The sequence below is a fragment of the Ptychodera flava genome, chromosome 6 (genome assembly GCF_041260155.1).
Source record: "Ptychodera flava strain L36383 chromosome 6, AS_Pfla_20210202, whole genome shotgun sequence".
NCBI lineage: Eukaryota > Metazoa > Hemichordata > Enteropneusta > Ptychoderidae > Ptychodera > Ptychodera flava.
In genome coordinates this window covers 10880203-10901934 of record NC_091933.1, presented here as the reverse complement: position 1 = coordinate 10901934, position 21732 = coordinate 10880203, and the positions used below count along the sequence as shown (strand labels likewise).

Genomic DNA, 21732 nt, shown 5'->3' with positions numbered 1-21732 from the left:
TAACGTCACGTATAATGTAATGGGATGTGATGTAATGTAATGTAATGTAATGTAATGTAATGTAATGTAAAGTAATGTAATGTAGTGTAATGTAATGTAATGTAATGTAATTAATTTATTAATTAGTTAAGTAAGTAAGTTAGTGTAAGTAAGTAAGCAATTAAATGAGTGAGTGGGTGATTAGTAAGTAAGTAAGTCAGTAAGTAAGTACATAGAAGTATTTATGATTGATCTGGCGTCATCTTCAAAGGAATACATAAAACTTAAAATATCGTCAAAATGATGCCATTGTTCCTAGGAACAATTCGTAAACATTATTGTTGCTGGTACATTAGCTGTCATTTATGAATAATAATCATTAACATATTATAATTTTGGCTACATACAGCTGCTTAAAATCATCGACATTGCTCGATACACGATGCAGCGAATTGTATAAGACCCAGCTGTTGTGCGAAGCTACGCCCAGTCATATAATTGAATATATCAATAGGTAAACCCAATTTACTTGACAAAGAAAATATTTGCCACCCGATTACATTACAAAATTCTAATTGCTTTGCTTTGCAACCTTTTCTATACTCAGTTCGGAAATTATGACTAATGATGATTTGACAGTTTGTATTCCGTTTATGATTTTACACTTAGCTTTGAAGCATTGTGTACTCTAAATGCGGTACCGGCTGAAGAGTTTGGTAGTCTTGTGAGTTATCTTCACCAATCAGCTCACTCTGCAGCCCTGACTGTTGCTCTGTACTTCGGATCGTCTCATTTCCTGAGCGAAGATCAAATTTTTCATAAATACTGATTGGCCTCGGCTTTAATTCTGTGTAGTTCGATGTAGTCATCTCGTAGTCTGTAGATCTTACGGTAATGGGAACTTCGTCTTCTCTAGATCTAGCAGCTTGATCCTTCTTGTTGCTCGGCCAGTTATTTTCTGATGCGACGGGGGACTGAGAATACATACGATAAAACAATCGATTGGCGGTTTGAAAAAAGCAAAATGTACTTCTGCTATAGAAATATATTTCTCACCGAGTATGAATCCCTTAATTCAGTGTCAAATCATATTAACATTGTTTAATTTCTGGTTAGGAAATAGTACATAATGTCATAATGGCAGTTACATTTGAGCAGTAAAAATAATCACGTCAAGAAAAGCAACCCTCCATTTGCACATCTGACATACACCAGTTTTGCACCAAAGCGGTAACTATTAACCGTGACTGTTTCAAGTCAGTACCAAAGCTCATTAAGTTGCATTAACTTGCTAACACCGGTTATTGTGCCAGTAACTAAAATCTTTTTCAGTAAAATGGATATCAATTTAATCAGTATATTATCCAATCCTCACCACAATCTGTCCTCAGAATATGGTATTGCGGTATGCCAAATGTTTAATCTCATTATGCATGGTTGTATGTTCATCTTATTCTGAATTTAATTTATTACCGTGTGATTAGTCTTTTGTACAATTACATTTAATAATGACATGTGTTGGTTAAATATACAAAGAAGTCACGAAGCAGTGATAAGGAAGCTGACCTGCATAGGTCCTATATGAAGAGTACTGTACTCTGGGTGTTGTACTGGTTGAAGTGTTTGGTAGTGCTGAGTAGGTTCCCCAGATGACAACTCCTTTAGTGATCCTTTAGTTTGCTCTGTCTCGGGAACAGTAATCCGTTCAACCGGCTGACGATGCAATCTCTCATACAAATTGTTCGGTTTTAGTTGCAGTGTCATGTACTGAGAAGGAATTTGCTCATAGTCGTGTACACTGAAGGATGACATTATCTCTTCCAGTTTAGCAGCATGATTTTCCTTTTTACAGTGTTCATTTCTTTCCAATGCATTGGCTACCTTTTAATGTAGATAAGAGAATCGAATATAGCTAGAAAGAGATATACGAGTAGCTTCTGCCTTTCTAGAACCTCTTAAATGCCACGCGAATTTCTGAATGTTTTGTACGGCGCACCGATTGTTTTAAAATTATTTTAAATATTTGTGAGGATCTAGAAAAAAATTGCTGGGGTTAAAAAAACCACCGGGGGTATCCAAGATAAAAAAAATTGCTGGGTATAAAAACGCAGGGGGTACTGTGGCAGACAGAGAAGAAAAATCGCCTGGGTGAATAAAAAAGGAGGGGTACACCCAGAAATAATCTGGGGGTAATGAAAGAAACGAGGTGGGGGTAACATCCAGAAAAAAATCGTTAGGGTTAAAAAAACAGGGGGGTACTATTGTAGTGGTAGATCCAAATTAAAGAAAATCGTTTGCGTAATTTAAAAAATGAGGGATGGGGGTTAGCGCTGGCGTAAATAAAAAATGGGGTTGTTAGATATTTGTGGGATCCAGAAAAAAGTGAAGGGTGGGAGAATACAGTTTCAAAATTATTTCAGATAGTATCTGTGGTGATTCGGGAAAAAGGCTGGATCAAATAAAAATGGGAAGATCCAGAAAAAAAACAAGATAGGGGTCCTACCACTCAAAATTTGTGAAGTGGGTGGACAAAATAAAAAAGTAAGGGGTGGGTCTTGGTACCCCGTTTTTTCCATGAGCATTTCGCGAGCTGCAAAAACAAAAACAGGATGGTGATCCCACATCTCACTCATTATTTTCAATATAGAGTCGATGGTGTACTTTATAATGACCGAAGAAAGTTGACAACAAGGTAACCAAACTCGAAACAGCTAAATTCCTCATAATTTTACGAGCACTATAGGTCGTGTATTAAGGAAGTGAAGGGTTATCAATCGTTTGTATCCAGATGTTTCGTGTTTTATTTCCCTGCGAACTGCAAGGCAGGCGGCCATATCAATCACTCACATCAGTTGTATGCGATACATCAGTGACTGATAGTCACTGATTGGCAAGATCCGAGGATTAGGGATGTCCGCACATGTTTCTCAACGCCGATGCTTCACGTATTGTAAGCTGATGTAAGTACGATTCGATCGATGAAAGTCGCATGAAAATCGGACTCGATTTGATAAAGTTACGGCTATTCGAAGTTCTCTGAATTGAGCGTGTGAGTACTGAGTATAGCCCTGCGTACGATGCTGCGTGTTCCCGACGTTGTACGGCCTCCTACCACAGCCATGTCATGTGACAATTGACCAAATAGTCTAGTCGGAGGGTAGGGTTCCCATGCACCCATGGATATATTTTTAACCTACATGTTTGTAATCCTTAGGGTCTATATTTAATGAATTGTGATGTTCCCAAAATCAAATAGTGTCCCATGGGGTTCATTTGGCGCCATCTTTGCCGCCATCTTGGATTTCAACAATGGGGTAGGGGTCACGTATTTACCGCTCGACGGAAACAGAAACAATAAAATACTATAAACGTTACATTTTTAGAAAGCCAAGATCATGGCCTTTTCATTGATATATAACTTAATAGGGATTAATTAATATTCGAACGTCGATTAGACTTTATATCGGCCATTGGCCGTAAATCGTAAAATTTGCGAAATTTCACACCCAATAATTAAGTTCCCGTTCCTCCAAACAATTTTTCATAGGGTATTTATATATTTTTTGGAAGAACTCAGTGCAATAAACAAGAAAAACAACATTAAAAGTATGTGTCTTGAGATTTAGTGGGTGCATGAGCTTGTTTTCTTATTACGCGGTATGCCACATATCCGTGTGTAACATAAGGGGTAGGGGTAATGTTTCCCTTTCTGTTTCGAATCATGAATGATGAAACCATAAAAGTGTTACATTTTTGAAAGTGCTGCATCAGACCTTTCTAAAAATATATAGATTTATGGGGAAAAGTTGCATATTTAAAAGTTACAAAGCTTAAACCTTTCGGTTTGTTTCGATTTCAAGTGATTTTTTAAGAACGAAATTACAACATATGGGGTAGGGGTAATGTTTCCCTTTCTGCCTCGAATCATGAATTACGAAACCATATAAATGTTACACTGTTTGAAAGCTCTGAAATTGGCCTTTTCAAACATGTATAGTTTTATTGGGAAAAGTCCATATTTTAAACTTACAAAGCTTATGCCTTTCAGCTTGTGTCAATTTTAAGTGATTTTTTTAAGAACAAAATTACAACATATGGGGTAGGGGTAATGTTTCCCTTTCTGCCTCGAACCATGAATTATGAAACCATATAAATGTTATACTGTTTGAAAGCTCTGAAATGGGCCTTTCAAACATATATAGTTTCATTGGAAATAGTCCATATTTTAAAGTTACAAAGCTTAAACCTGTCAGTTTGCGTCAATTTTAAGTCATTTTTAAGAACGAAATTACAACATATGGGGTAGGGATAATGTTTCCCTTTCTGCCTCGAATCATGAATTACGAAACCATATAACTGTTACACTGTTTCAAAGCTCTGAAATGGGCCTTTTCAAACATGTATATTTTTATTGGGAAAAGTCCATATTTTAAAGTAACAAAGCTTAAATTTTTCAGTTTGTGTCAATTTTAAGTCATTTTTAAGAACGAAATTACAACATATGGGGTTGGGGTAAAGTTTCCCTTTCTGCCTCGAATTATGAATTATGAAACCATATAAATGTTAAACTGTTTGAAAGCTCTGAAATGGGCCTTTCCAAACATGTATAGTCTTATAGGGAAAAGTCCATATTTTAAAGTTACAAAGCTTATGCCTTTCAGTTTGTGTCAATTTTAAGTGATTTTTTGAACAATATGCACAAAACAGTTAGTCCGTTGGCCAGGTATCGAAATCATCCCCTCTAAGGCATTTTAACTACTATGATTTTCTGTTAGCTAGTATTCTCAGCTGTCATAATCTGCTTATTTTCCATTTAACTGATGGTGTGTGAGAGTGTAACGACTTGTTTGTGAAGGGCTGTCACGCCCTCGGTAGTAAAATAGGAATGGGTTAGGGGTAACATATTTACCGCTAGTCGGAAACAAAAACAAAAAAGTACATAAACAATACATTCTTAGAAAGCCCAGATAATCCCCTTACCATTGGTATACAACCAGATGGGGATAAATCGATATTCAAAAATCGATTAGATTTTATATCGGACATGAAATGTAAATTGTAAAATTTGCTTAATTTCAAACCAATAATTAAGTTCATGTTCCTCCAAACAATTTTTACAAGGTATTTATATATCATTTAAAAGAACTTAATGCAATAGAGAAGTAAAACACATTAAAAGAGTGTATCTTCTTGAGACTTATGGGGTGCGTCGATTGTTTACCTAATATATGGTATGCCGTACATCCCTCTATAATGTACATTTAAGGGATAGGGGTATGGGTAATGTTTCCTCTCCTACCAAACGCAGCGAATAAGGAAGCCACATAAATATCATATCTCTGAAACACTAACGCAGTTGTTTTTCCAACAAGATATGGCTTGATGGGTAAACTCAAAAAATTATGCAGTGACAATGCCTAAACTCAAAAGTTTGTGTTACTTTACTGACATTTACTTGTTAAAAGGAACATAGAAAAATACTCTATAGGCATTAAATAGCACTAAAAAGCTAAAATGGTGGTTAATAAAAGACGTTTTACTCATTTCAATAACGCAAATGAGGGAAAGAAAGTTAACAGCTGTAATATGTCAAAAATTGTATATTCCAAACCCACAAACACTAAATTGGATGTCATAGTCGTCATGCAAAGTTGATATGACAGCAGCAACAATCAATCCCTTTTCTTTAATTGTATCGCGAGAGATATATTAGCAATAAAGCACCACTTTGAAAGGATACCACACGGTTTCGACCGGTAAACAACATATACGCACGAACTTCAGTCGTGTGTATAAGGAGTGAAATGGTCAAAACCGAGCTCGAGTGGTGTACCCAACTTATAGGGGTTGTTTATCGCTATATTATATCAGTATATTGAAACTTGTGATGAAAATACAAACAATGTGAAAGAAACCCACTTTGGAGATAGGAATGGCCAACTTTACAGTATATCGTAAATACATGCACAGTCACGTGACCGTCTGGCCAAAGCAGAGCTCACTATCAATAGTGTTACTTTTAATACCACACGGGAACACGAGAGAATCTTTTATCGCTAAAAACCAATCACCATTAATCCACAATATAGCTTCTCCATAATAAGATAAGATGGATCGACAACACTTTACCTTCCTTACCAGAAAACAAGAGATCATAACCAATTTTTCGAAATTATTTTACAACGCAGAACACTATATACTCCCAATGAGGATTACATTTTCGACTAGGTACTAGAATTCAATAGTACAATAATTCTGGAACTAAAACCCGAAAAGCCAAATGTCACAGAACGCATTCAAATTACGCAACTAAATAGTAAACAGAAGGCGAACAAACAGTCTCTACACCAAGCAATAAGAAGGCGAGACAAACCTCAGAAAATGACTAAAAAGGCTTATATTCCCATTGACACCTCAATGTTTAAAATGCCTTGTGAGTGAATCTATCATTAGTTTCTTATCATGGATGACATTTTAACCAATGTTAGACCCTGACGTCTTTGAAGCAAAGACCCTACAAACGGACGTTTTAGGGTCAATGCTTGAAGATACCATTCCCACCAGCATGATCGAATCAGAGAGACTAGATTGATCTAACTTTCAAGCTAGATCAGCCACCAGCAGCTGAGAAAAAATAAGTCAACATAATCATCAGAGTCAAGCGAGCTAGACAACGGCTTCACACATTATACTCCACAGAGAGGACATTCTTACACAATTCACAAAAAGCGTTCAAAAGCTTCGTTAAAGGCATTGTTCGCGATCCCAGGGACGGGCATGGCTGGTTGCGTGGCAAATGCAAAATGTTAGTCATGCTGAATCAAGGTGTAATCAAGTAATAGCTTATTTATAGATTGGGAAAATCCTAATCCTGATAGTAATGATGGAATATAAACTTTGTGAAAAGTTGAGAAAATTTGCCACTTCTTTGATTTGTATGTTTTACATTCCATGTTGTACTAGCCTGTACTATACATGAACAGTCAATATATCCGGCAAGTATTCTGTGCTGTTCTTTTATAGTTAGGTCCGCGCAATCCGAGATAAGTCTTTCTATAGTGTCAACCATTCTCTTCGATAACTGTAATCTACTCCAATAAATTCCCATTTAACTCATTTGTATGATTACAGGGAAGCCTAAGCCTATCTCTTACAATCTAAGATTTGAGATATTTGACAACAATATATATGCAATTTTCATATTTTTCATAGGCCTAAATAACACACAGAAGAAAGTCATACTCAATGTTTTGTCCAATTGAAAGTCAAATTTTCACCGAAACAAGTAGAGGTGGCCATCTGTAAGCCAAACGAGAATTAATATTAGCAAAGATGGATATTAATTAAACCTTTCCCATTTCCGATCCCAGTTACTCACACAACGGGGAATAAGCGAAAGCCAAGAGTATCGAATGTGTTGAAACCTAAGTGGCCCCTCTATTCAGTATCACGTGGCCTACAGGTACACCTTCAAGAATACTTACCAGGCCAAAATACCGAGTGTTGAATTCCTTCAAAAGTGGCAACACCTGGAAAGACACTGCGGCAACCAATTTATCACCCTGATCTCTAACTATTTACCTCTACACCCGATAAAGCACCGGGACTCAAGACAGTTGTACATCACAAACTTAAGAGAGCGATCGAAGACACTCGCTACACAGAACGCAGGATGGAAGGCTGCAAAGACGATTCTTCAAATAGGCAAAAAGAGGCTAAAAACAACACAAACATTCACAGCAACGACGACAGGTCGGGTTTTCTTCCTATACTACGGTACAAAACCAAACCAAAGGGTCTTTCAAAGGCCACTGCACTTCCCTTAAAGCCCGGCTCGAAATGGACTGGGATCATGATTAGTGCCAAGTATGGTTGGGCGTTTTGGGGCATGGCTCGAGATCTGCATAATGAGTCTGTTGGTAACGGTTGCGATCGTTCGCATTATCTGCGGATCTGTTTGCTCTCAGATCACGCTCAGGCTCGGACTAATATAGATACGTACAGCCTTCGTTTCAAGGTTCATTTCAGTCATGCCATGGCAAATACTCGAAATAAAAAAGAAAGGAAAAGTATCAACTTAATCAAACAAGAGTTTGCTTGAATGAATTTACCGAAGTTTCAGGCCATATCAACGTTCGTTATGTGAATGATTCAGCTGCTGACCGCCATGCACATACGGAATATTGGCGCAATCTAAAGTCGAATAATTATCAAAAAAAGTAAAAAGCTTATATCTGGGCTTTCTAAGAATGTATTGTTTATGGTACTTTTTTGTTTTTGTTTCCGACTAGCGGTAAATATGTTACCCCTAACCCATTACTATTTTACTACCGAGGGCGTGACAGCCCTTCACAAACAAGTCGTTACACTCTCACACACCATCAGTTAAATGGAAAATAAGCAGATTATGACAGCTGAGAATACTAGATAACAGAAAATCATAGTGGGTAAAATGCCTTAGAGGGGATGATTTCGATACCTGGCCAACGGACTAACTGTTTTGTGCATATTGTTCAAAAATTCACTTAAAATTGACACAAACTGGACGGCTTAAGCTTTGTAACTTTCAAATATGCAACTTTCTCCTATGAAACTATACATTTTTGGAAAGGCCCATTTCAGAGCTTTCAAACAGTAGAACATTTATATGGTTTCATAATTCATGGTTCAAGGCAGAACGCGAAACATTACCCTACCCCTTATATTATAATTTTGTTTAAAAAATCACTTAAAATTGACACAAACTGAAAGGCATAAGCTTTGTAACTTTCAAATATGGACTTTTCCCAGTAAAACTATACATGTTTGAAAAGGCCCATTTCAGAGCTTTCAAATAGTATAACATTTATATGGTTTCATAATTCATGGTTCAAGGCAGAACGGGAAACATTACCCCTACCCCTTATATTAAAATTTTGTTTAAAAAAATGACTTAAAATTGACACAAACTGAAAGGTTTAAGCTTTGTAACTTTAAAATATGGACTTTTCCCAATAAAACTATACATGTTTGGAAAGGCCCATTTCTGAGCTTTCAAACAGTATAACATTTATATGGTTTCATAATTCATGGTTCGAGGCAGAAAGGGAAACATTACCCCTACCCCATATGTTGTAATTTCGTCCTTAAAAAATCACTTAAAATTGACACAAGCTGAAAGGCATAAGCTTTGTAAGTTTAAAATATGGACTTTTCCCAATAAAACTATACATGTTTGAAAAGGCCCATTTCAGAGCTTTTAAACAGTATAACATTTATATGGTTTCGTAATTCATGGTTCGAGGCAGAAAGGGAAACATTACCCCTACCCCATATGTTGTAATTTCGTTCTTAAAAAAATCACTTAAAATCGACACAAACCGAAAGGTTTAAGCTTTGTAACTTTTAAATATGCAACTTTTCCCCATAAATCTATATATTTTTAGAAAGGTCTGATGCAGCACTTTCAAAAAATGTAACACTTTTATGGTTTCATCATTCATGATTCGAAAGAGAAAGGGAAACATTACCCCTACCCCTTATATTACACACGGATATGTGGCATACAGCGTATTAAGAAAACAAGCTCACGCACCCGCCAAATCTCAATACACATATTTTTAATGTTGTTTTTCTTGTTTATTGCACTGAGTTCTTCCAAAAAATATATAAATACCTTATGAAAAATTGTTTGGAGGAACGGGAACTTAATTATTGGGTGTGAAATTTCGCAAATTTTACGATTTACGGCCAATGACCGATATAAAGTCTAATCGACGTTCGAATATTAATTAATCCCTATTAAGTTATATATCAATGAAAAGGCCATGATCTTGGCTTTCTAAAACTGTAACGTTTATAGTATTTTATTGTTTCTGTTTCCGTCGAGCGGTACATACGTGACCCTTACCCCATCGTTGAAATCCAAGATGGCGGCCAAGATGGCGGCCAAGATGGCGCCAAATGAACCCCATGGGACACGATTTGATTTTGGGAACATCACAATTCATTAAATATAGACCCTAAGGATTACAAAAATGTAGGTTAAAAAAATACATCCATGGGGTGCATGGGAACCCTACCTTCCGACCCGACTAAAATGTTGACAACGAACTGCAATGATGGTTTGATAGTACGCACTTGGTCGTGCCAATCGGAACGTACCTTATCTTTGCATGGAATCACATACTTTAGCAGTTCACACAAAGAACTATTTCCATCAAGTTTGTCTTCCAGTTCCTAAAAGAAAACCAAATTTATGATCGCCTTAAACTCGACACTGAATATCCCAGGATGAAGACTATCAATTTGGTAGAGATATTAGTACAATTTGGTGATCGTTATACTTTGGTAAGTATAGTATCGAATGATAAAACGTTGCCAAACTTATGGTGATATGTGAGGATCTTTGACGAGGTGCATGTATTTTGTAAAGATGGCAAACATACTAAAATACATTCTATACAACTGATAGTGATGAGAGCTACAACAGACTTTATAAATTATTTACGGCCGAGTAACATGTGACAAGAAGGAAATGATTGGTCTAGCATATGCGAATACCCGTTCATTTCAATGACAATCTGCATACCATCGGCATGTCAGAATGTTATTACAGGACACTTAAAAAATGTGAGTTTGAAACTACACTTCATAATGGCAAGTTAATTGTCAAAAGTATATTTTATTTTACTCTAAAAAGACTTTCGAACCACTTATATTTACTACTGGCCCGCGTAGGAAACTTAAATGCTCTTGTTACCAGTAGATTGGCGCTATGGCTATGCAAAGCATTATCATTAAATCGTTAATACCAGTCCACCAAAACATTATGTCGTTTAGCCTTCTGACCTCATTGAAGGCAGCATGTACTGCCTAATATTTAAACTGATGTAAAACAAGTGAGTTTGTATATATCACTGGAGACCTATTTCTTAGTGTCACTACATGAATCATCGAAAAGGGTTTGCTAAAATAATTGTAAGTTTTTATGTACTTTTTATGCTTGATTGGCTTATACATCTGGTAAAAATTACTTAAAGTGACGAATAACATGATTAGAACTAATTTGGGATAATTGGATCTTCATATTTTTCAAATTTATCAAAAGTGTTAGGTGCCCTATAGCTCAATGTTGCAATATTACAAATTACTCATAATAACAAGCGTGTAACTTAAAAAGAAAAGTGGATGAGGTTACATTTGCGGACAAAACCGACTTTATTTCACCGTCCAGTTAGGCAAAAAAAAAATTGTGTGTTTCCTGTAACATGCTCTTCAGAAATAGGGTAGGTAGGTAGGAAAAATAATTTTTTTTTGGTAATTTTTTTTCCTCTGCAAAAAAGAAAATGTGAAAATTTGAATACCCTTCGACAATGGTCAAGGCATCGTCATTGTCAACACAAAAGATTACATACACGAATGCAAAAGACAATTCCGCAACACTCAGTATTATACACAACTAGACACAGAACAAACAGTAAACAAAGTACACGAACTATTAAACAAAATGTACGAGAACAAACACATCGACCATGATACTTATAAGTATCTCGATCCAAACAACATAAAAATCCGTACCCCGCATTGGTACTTATTGCCTAAAATTCACAAACCGCCGCCTGAAAACTCAACGTTTGCAGGGAGACCAATATTTAGTGGCTGCTCCAGTCCCACTAACAGAATTTCAAAATTCCTGGATTACTTCATGGATGATTTTTACATCCATGATAAAACCACTGGTCCAGCAACAACCGTCAAATATAAAAGACACAACAAACTTCATACAAGAAATAGAAAAAAACAAATTTCCCCCAACATGCATTTCTTGTAACACTCGACGTGGTGTCGATGGACACAAACACAATTCACGACGAAGCGATTCGGCTAGTCAGTGAAACATTAAACTCACAAACCTCGCTTCAAACAAATTACGGCATCAAAAAACCACCCACGGAAGACTTAATAGAAATGCTTTCACTATTTCTAAAACACAACAGTTTTGAATTTAACAAGCAATATTTCCGCCAAACCCGCGGCTGCAGCATTGGATTGAATGCCTCGCCAGAGATAGCAGACATTGCTTTTCATGAACTTGAAAAGAAAATAATCGTAAACAACCACAACAACATTCACTTCTGGAAAAGATTCAGAGATTATGTCTTTGCAATCTTTCTGGGAACACAAACCGAACTCACTAACTTTATTCAAAAAATCCACACAATGCACCCAACGTTTAAATTTTCATACGAAAACTCAACACAAGAAATTACATTCCTAGATGTAGTAGTTTTCAACTTGAAAGGTGCAAGATACCACAAAGAAAATATCCTCGACATCAAAACACATACTAAACCAACAGACACATTCCAATTTCTACATAGAGAATCGTGTCACCCGACAGCAACATTTAATGGCTTTATCAAAGGTGAAATCCTTAGATACGCCCGCACTTGAAACAACAATGACGACTTTACTAAAAAAGTCGCTTTCTTTAGAAACAAACTACTCGACAGAGAATACAAAAACAATGAAATCACCAATATAACAGAAAAAATAAACCACAGTATTCGTAATACACTAACAAACTGTACAAGTACACGTAAAGAAGCAACAAACAAACTCATCTTCAGTACAACATACAGCCCTACATAAAACAAAAGATCTTAAGGGAAGTCTTTTCAAATATTTGGCTGAACTGGAGAAGGACTCAACACTAAGGAATCTATTCTCAGAATCACCAATCATTGCTTACAAGAGAAACAAAAACCTAAAAGACACACTAGTCAAAACAAAATTTACAGAAGTAAAGAAACAAAAAACAAACAAACCAGACCACCAAACGGACTCACAACGAGACCCCAACATTGATATTCTTGCCTCGCTATTCGAAGAGCAAGACCACTTAGTCAGGTGGCTTAGCAACAAAAACAGCAAGATCGTTACACAGATGACAAAAGTGCCAAATTGCTACAGAGGTTCACATATGTGTGTAGATCAAAATTAGCTATTGCTCCAAAAATTTGGGCCACCGGAAAGGCTCGAAGACGTCATAAATTAAAAATGGCCGCCATTATAACGCTTAAAAAATGGTAAAATACAGTTTATTCAGCCAGTTTTCACTATTCTTGTAAATAAACTGACTCAAACCTTCTCAATCATAAATGAAACATTGAATTAATGCAAATTAATTCTTATGATGACGTCATAAAGCCAAAGTGGCCGACCAAATTCAAAATGTCCGCCATAAAATTGTCTAAAAATGTTAAAACACTGTTAATGAAGCCTGTTTTCAGCATTTTATCACCTGAACTGAAATGAACACCCCAAATTACAGGCAAAACAGATAATTGATGCAAATTAATTATTAAGATGACGTCATAAAACCAAAATGGCAACCGAAAGTTACAAAATGGACGATTATGAAGTTTACTATGCTTGGTACAATAGCCCATTTACGTGACAAAATGATAGTATAAAAGTAATGTACAGTTTGTTTAATATGCCATAAACTTAAAATAAAAGATAAATGTATCAAAACTTAGCCAATAAGTTCAACACAATTAACAAACTCTTATGAGATTATTGATTACTAAAAATGGTTTGTGTTTGAAAAATCGAATCGATATAAAGGAAATGAAGGCAACTTCACACACTGGTTCTACCTTCGCTTGTGATACGGTATAGTGGGTAGATCAATGTGGTTTGGTGATAAGGGAAAATGGTGAGAAACCAGTGAATCGATAGTGCTTTGACCCTCGTAATGTGACCTTGGTCCCGGAAATAAGGTTTTATGTTGGTTATTCCTCCTAGTGGCGTTTCGGGCCAAAGTGGGTCCCTTCTTCAGTCACTTGAATGGTTTTGTATTCCCACATGCTCATTTTAATGGTAGCCATTGTTCATCAAAGAGAGATGCTAAAATCATTATGTTTTGGTCAGAATTTTGCGTGAATTGTTGCTCAGACCGTTCATTTGTACTCTCCTTGTGTTTGAATTTTGCTTGAAGGAGGATATGTTGTATGTTTTTCTTCCTTTCATACGTTATTATAGGTTTTCTGGAAAACCATGGCCAGCGTTTAATCGCCCTTCATAATTTCCAGATTCTTATCACACTGTTTGATTAGGCTGGTTTTGATGAGGTTGTGCTGACTAGTATTTTGTTACATCATAACTTTTGTTGATGAATTATGGCTGACGTTTGTTACATTCTTTTTATACAAGCTATGTTTTCTTTTTGTAATCTCTTTGTTGAAGATTTTGCGTTGAGAAATTGATCTTAATATGAAGTCCATATTGTTGTTGCATCTACATATCTGAGTAATTCACTTTCAATTAAGCATTTGAAAGTCGGTGGCAGATAAATATCGTCAGATGGTTTTTTGTGGGTTTTAAAATCGAGCCATCTCTCTCAATTGCGTCAAGGTATGAGATTTTGTCGATAGAATGTTCAATTATGAATTTCCAACTTGAACGTAGAGTACAGGGCGTTGCACTCCTTGACAAATGTTCTGAATGTTAAAAGTTGATGTTCAATTCCTGTGTACACCATGAACATGTCATCTTTTAAATTTCCATACGAATATTTGACCGGATTTGGGATTTAATATAACTTTCTCCGTTTCATGGTATATGATATCAGCTATTTCTGGTGAGCCCATACTGCATCCATAGATTCGTTTGTATTTTTCTATGTTGCGTTTCAGAATAATCGACAGTTAAGGCTTTCATGTACATTGATGGTGGGTTTTTGTATCATACCAGTTGGCAGTACTGTTTCAAAGTCCAACGCTACGATCGCTGCATTTATGGCTTCATTTTTAGCATGTTTTTCTACATTGATACCACGTCTTATGTTACCAGAATAGAGTTTGCTTGTTTTTAATTGGTTCTAACTAGAGAATAAAGTTTTTTGTGTCCCTGGCATTTAAAAGTCGTTTTGGACGATTGGTTTTATGACAAGGTCTAGAAATTCCGACATTTGTTTTATTGGGCTTGAGCAGCCATTTCTATTGAGACGTAGGGTGATGATTGTTTCTTCTGCTTTGGTTTTGTGTATTTTTGGCAGGAGATACCATCGTGGTGTACAAATTATTCTACTTATGGGAATGGGGAAACTGTAAATCACCTCGTCAATGATCTTCTTGTCGCAGATAAATGATTTCGTATACAATATCCACTGTATAGTCAATGTCGCCAAGTGTATTAGTGAACATTTTTCAATTCGCAGCTGTCAATAACTTTCTTTAATGTCATTTATCTTATTCACAATTGCTATTGATGGGTTTCATTAAGATTTGTTTGTTTTTAGACAGATTGTCTATGGCAGTCTTTTCTGCCAGAGGCATATTCTTTCTGAAGTGGGTTGCGAATGGAATTCCTCTATCGATCTAAGTTGCTTCGAGACAGTTTACAATTTTTGGGTTTTCGGCGGTTACTAGTGTTGAACATGTACTTATCTTAGAACAGATGTCTGATTGATTGATTGATTGTTTCTCATGATATCGCATAATGTTATGATGCGAATAAATTTGTTGATATCTCATACGACAATTTTGCTAGACACTCTGGAGTGGGAATAAATTTCAAGCCTTTACTTAATGCTTTGAATAAGGTTTGATTTGCAAAATCGTTGATGAATCTGAGAATCTTTCTGAGTTCTTATCTTTGTTTAACCTTCCATTTCTGCTTATGTTCTTCCTGGTGTTTTTTTTATGTTTTTATGTTTTGGGTTTCCAAACAGCAAAACTCGTCTGGTCACGTTTTTTGCAGTTTCCTTCATCTTTGAATTCCTAACCAGTCTGGTAAGTGAACAACGAAAGGCAAAGACGCTTTTCATAAAACTCACGAAGGCTGCAAAAAAGTAAGCTAAGCTAGATTCAAAAAGCAAAAAATAGTCTTCTTTTTGTTCATAAAACCCTGACCGAACGATCTTTTTCAGGCCGGTACATCCTCCAAAAAGAGAACTACAGTAACTGTAGCACAAAACTATGTCACCACACATGTCATCGAAACATAAAAATCCAAGAAAATTCAAACGAAAAAGGCTTCTGAAACAAAGAAAGCAAAAGTCTAGACCAAAATCACAAACATAAAACCTTTTTTCAGGGACCAAGGTCACATGACAAGGGTCAAGGCATGATTTATTTACCGGTTTCTCGCCATGTTTTTCATTATCATGAGATCACATCACTATTGATCTACTCACTATAACGTAACACTTTCAAAGGTAGAACCTATGGGTGAAGATAACTTTATTTCCTTTATATTGGTTCAGTTTTTCAGACAGAGGTCATTGTTAAAAATAAATAATTTTATAATAGTTTGTAATTTGTGTTGGGCTTATTGGCTAAGTTTTAGTACATTTATCATTTATTTTGAGCTTATGGATTATCAAGACAAATTGTAGATTACCTTTAAAGTATTATTTTGTCACGTAAATTGGCTATTTTACTAAGCACAGTGAACTTCATAATAGGTCTTTTGTAATTTTCGGTCGCCATTTTGCTTTTATGACGTCATCACAATAATGAATTTGTATCAATTATATGTTTTGTCTATAATTTGGGGTGTTAATTTCAGTACAGGGGATAAAATGCTGGAAACAGGCTTAATTAACAGTATTTGAACATTATCAGACGATAATATGGAGGATATTTTGAATTTGGTCAGCCATTTTGGCTTTATGACGTCATCATAATAATTGATTTGCATCAATTTTATGTTGTATTTGTAATTTGGGATGTTTGTGTCGGTTCATTCTAAAAATATTGAAAACTGCCTGAATTAGACGTCTTTTACCATTTTTAAGCCTTATAATGGCGGCCATTTTGAATTTATGACGTCATCGAGCCTTTCTGGTGGCCAAAATTTTTGGAGCAATAGCTAATATTGATCTACACATATATGCGAACACCTGTAGCAAATTTGGCACTTTTGTCATCCGTGTAACGATATTTTTGTTAAGCCACCTGACTAACTAAAATACATTAAAGTAAATTTTCACAAACACAAACTAACGAAAGAATCTACATTGCGACTGATGAGAAACCACACTCGGGTTTCGAAACGCAAGCGTCAAAGGGCCACTCATCAACTTTGTAACACCATAGGTCCGGCTGCGTCTCGCCATAAGCTTTCCCCACACAAACAAAACAATACCGTACACACTAATCCAAACTTCCCTACAAATATCCGAGGCGAAACAAACATTTTCATTAACACAAAAAATCGGATAAAAATGTAGGAACACATTTTTGAAACGAATCAAACACAAACTCGACACACTGAAAACATTTTGGACAGTTAGGTGGGGAGCCTCTTTCACACTTTTTACAATCGCCATAAGCTTTCCCCACACAAACAAAACATTACCGGACACACTAATCCAAACTTCCCTACAAATATCCGAGCGAAACAAACATTTTCATTAACACAAAAAATCGGATAAAAATGTAGGAACACTTTCTTGAAACGAATCAAACACAAACTCGACACACTGAAAACATTTTGGATAGTAAGGTGGGGAGCCTCTCACACTTTTTACATTTTTTCTTGAACGTGATCGCATTTCTCACATGTTACGGAAAACACGCTTGCACAAGCAGTCACTATTGTTGTTTAATGACGTCATGAAATCACGCGTGATTTAAAACTTTTCCCAGCCAATCTCGCGGGATTTGTTTTCAAGCTCAAAAACAAAGTTTAGGGTCGGGGGGTTGAACTAGGGTAGGTCGGGTTACCGGAAACACACAATTTTTTTTAGGCCTTATCCCAAATTAGTTCCAATCGTGTTCGAATAATGATAAATTTTCAGTGTGACCCTGTGTTAAACGCCAAAACCGAACTTAATCTTAGCATTCACCTGGTAGTTAGACTTCAGGAATTTTCCAAATGCAAAATCATCGATGTTTGGCAAGCATTTGACATCCTCAAAGTAAGTGAGCAAGGTGGGTCTGAACATCAAGATATGTCCTTTGTTTTCGTCTTCGAGTGATTTCTGAGGAAAAACATACAATACGATACACTACGAGCAATACATAGATAGATCTAGTCATACAAGGGTTCAGACATGTACACATACGTACGATATGGTTACGTGAGCACACACCTTCAAACGTGCATACATACAAGCATACACACACGTACATAGCACACACAAATACATACATACATACATACATACATACATACATACATACATACATACATACATACATACATATATACATACAGACACACACTCACAGACAGACAGTCAGTCAGTCAGTCACACACACACACACACACACACATATATCCATACATATATACGTAACATACGTTACATAGGTTACATATTTTCCAAAGAGGGATTGCGACAAATGTGTGACTGTATGTCACAATTTCTGTGTGTCGCCACTTATACCGGTATGTCTACATTTATAACTACTGATTTACCTTTGTTGCAGAGCAGATTTCAGTAAACATCGTTGCTGCTATATCAAAAGTCGCAAGCAATCCCTCAGAAGGATTGATGTCAAGCACATATGGTGGACATCTTATCATTTTAAGCCAAAGTGTTGACATCAAACTGTGTAAAATAGAATATGAGAAGAGAGCACCAGAAAAAAATAATGTATTTTGCACATAAAATAAGGTTTTATGTAAAATCACATATAATTCCATATACATCTCTTCCAGGCATCTATATAAGGTCAGGTAGCACTGGTATTTGACCGGATTGGGTATATTGCCATGCCTAAAACCAATTTATCGTAGATTCTAATGCCAAACGTAGAAGAAATATCAGATATACAAACAGATTTCCGAATGAATGACCGACTGTCTGACTAATGAAATGTGAATTGGCGTAAATGTACATGTATCTGCAAAGGGTTTCCCTATTTGTCGATTGACTGAGGTTCTTCGCCTTCCTAAGCAAGTGATAACTGTCGTCCTTGTATGCAGTACTATGATACACGAACATTTTAAATTGTCAAAATATCAATGCAAACTTGCATGGAAACGCACTTCATTTCAGAACAGATACCGTTAAAAAGCCTCTACAAGCTCAGCACCCTTACAAACGACTGATATAGTACGCATTTATTTCATGATTCTATTGTCAATGAAGATTTTCTTCATTAAAAGATGAATGTTTAGACTTTTAGTTTCCTTCATACCCAAAAGCAAAATGATATCCCTACGTACCTGTCTGCTTTCCATGTAAATACCTCATTAGGGTCACCGCTGCCATAACGCTCGGCCAGGGTATCCAAATAATCGAACATATATTTAATGGGCGGAGGGAACAGGTAATGTTGTTGTCGTTCCATCGTCAGTAACTCCGTGAAGAGACGGTAAAGGTCATCTTTGACTTCACCATGTGCACAGAAACAAAATTTGATATATTTAAAAATTTAGAGAACAATTTGGTAGCTGCTTACTTCCAAAAAAGCATGCAGTAAACACATTTTCGAATACCAAACAGTAAAGTCGCTGATCAAATGATTGAAGATTACTGTCTCTGCACAATTTACAAAACTGAACAGATAAAATGATACAATTACTCATCATTCAGATGTTGCCCAATGTCCACTTCCGTAACTTTATCGCTCTGGTCGATTTCATGCTGTATTGACGTAACAAGCCTGAGAAGGTGCTTTCCGACGACGAACTGGAATCACACATAATAAATTCTGGTGAACTTGGAAAGACATGAACGACAAATGATTTATAATATCAAATGAGACAGATATTACAATGCCTGAAAACTTTAAAGAGGTTCGTGAAGTAAAACACTGCTTCTCTTTGCTGATGCAGAATTTGTGAAATACAGCTGCATAACCATTTGTTTCATTTATTTATTTATCTATTTATATTTACAAGATGATAATAACATTCTTGGGACTGAGCAAACCATGCGTGTTCACACTAATTAGCATATATAAAACAGCCAATGATGTGAATTTGATATTATTACAATTTGAGCATCAATTATCCGGTGCTAGGGTAACGTAGCACATTGCTTTAAGTTAAGTAAGATACTCAGTCAGTAGTTCATAAGAAACACACTCGAAGACCATTTGAGAAAACTACATACACACCTTTATAAATGTATAAAGTGTTAGGGAAAACCAGTTGGAGACCAGTTTCGCCATGATCATGTTGTTTCTATGGAGACAATGGAGGGAATATCGGTTGATTCAGCCAGTTAGTAATGTCTATGTATTTCGTCGATAATTTATTGCAGCTGGGAACAGTTCACACTTGTGGTATTCTCGTTTATGTCGCAAAGTGTAGTCATCTGGTACATTGACATTCATTTCAATTCAGAATAATCGGGTAAAATTATAAATCTTTCAATTGTACCTTTCCAAAAGTGGAGCCTGTCCTTTTTCCCTTACTGTATCCCTGACGGCTTCAGAAAGTAAAATCTTCATAATCCTGGAACACATCAAATGTAGTAAATGTTTTTTTTTTCAGTTATATTGTATATGTCTTTGGCTATCGAACAAATGAAAGTATAGGCAAGGCACAATGGAGAGTATTAATTTCTCTAGTTACACTAAACGATACAAATTACTGTTAATGTTTAGCATTGGTGGCGATGTACTCACTCTGTGAAGTGCATAAGATGATCTTCTTTATGAAGGACAACAGTCAGAAGAGAAGCGATCAGTGACCTAAAAATTAAACCAATATTGTAAGAGAGGATGTGATAATGATGAAATAAATCGCATTGTTAAGGTCACCTGCTTTGCATGAGGTCATCTAAATGTTAAACAAGTCCAGCGGACGCAAGGAATTAGCTTATCTGTATAACCAAAATCCACAATGATAGACAGCAATAAAAACCATAACGTAATCAAGAGTAAAATTGCGTTCTACACAAAAACCGATGATCGTTGGCGGTACCAATAGTGAAAGATTAGTTCATCATCAATGAAGCACTGATTTCCTTCTAATTTCACCTTGAACTTGGGCCATAAGCATGTATATAATCAAGTCAAAGAACAAACATCGAGGCAAGCTACACTGGATTTTGGTTCAATTACCAGATCGTATTTTTTCCAACAATTTATGCTGTTTACTTCCACTTTTTTCAATTGGAAGTCACCATTTATTATTAATCTTAAATACTGGAGAGTTGGAGTAACCGCTGTCACGCAGCAGCAATACTACGAATATATCGATATATCATATCTCCTTACCTGTCCTCAGCTGTAATATCACCCCTATCTTCCAAGGTACGTATTAACACAACACAGAACAACTTGTCTCTGAGCAAGGACCTAAAGTCTTCAAGACATCTACTGCCGTCAGGTATTTGCTGGATGATCAAGTGGTTGATGTGTTTTATGAATTAAAGTACTGTTATAGAGACATTGTTTAAAACATAATATTTGATTTATGATTGTCCAATGGCCTATTATTAAAAGATGCCACTAATGCCAATCAAAGTTCATCATACTCTTTCTTTCCGCTATTGAATTCTTCTCAACAGTTGTATCTGCAATCAGAGACTCTAATTTGGTGTAAATAGCATATTTCAAATGCAATTTGTAGCTGAACCAGTTTCTTTCAGCGCAATTCTGATATGTTAGCTTTAGGGCATAAAAGGTAACTAAAATAATTTTGTTTAAGGGGAGACTCAATCAATGCTGTTTTCAGTGATCACTCGACTTGTACAAACTTTAAAGCCAGTGGTCTCGCATTTCAATTTCAGGGCACTATGTACATGTGTGATAGTGCAAGTTTAGGCTAATGGTTATACTTATGCATTTGGCGGCCGTT

General features: G+C 36.1%; 1 protein-coding gene across 1 annotated transcript; it reads right to left on the bottom strand.

Annotated features, from left to right (window-relative positions):
- Positions 1 to 188: 188 nt before the first annotated feature.
- LOC139134264 (uncharacterized) lies at positions 189 to 20111 on the bottom strand. The gene is made up of 7 exons (XM_070701168.1): positions 20043 to 20111; positions 19147 to 19612; positions 18394 to 18526; positions 17819 to 17953; positions 10123 to 10197; positions 1546 to 1860; positions 189 to 953 (listed from the first exon to the last, which is right to left on the bottom strand). The coding sequence occupies exons 2-7, from the start codon at positions 19269 to 19271 to the stop codon at positions 645 to 647; spliced, it is 1092 nt and encodes a 363-aa protein (XP_070557269.1). The 5' UTR covers positions 19272 to 19612; positions 20043 to 20111; the 3' UTR covers positions 189 to 644.
- Positions 20112 to 21732: the final 1621 nt, after the last annotated feature.

What these genes read in the sequence shown, in the direction of transcription:
- LOC139134264 (XM_070701168.1), bottom strand. Translation starts at nt 19,271, where the DNA reads ATGGAACGACAACAACATTACCTGTTCCCTCCGCCCATTAAATATATG. An exon ending in TTTACATGGAAAGCAGACAG is followed by an intron (nt 18,527 to 19,146) that starts GTACGTAGGGAT and finishes TATTTTACACAG; the next exon opens with TTTGATGTCAACACTTTGGC. An exon ending in TCCTGAAGTCTAACTACCAG is followed by an intron (nt 10,198 to 17,818) that starts GTGAATGCTAAG and finishes GTTTTCTTTTAG; the next exon opens with GAACTGGAAGACAAACTTGA.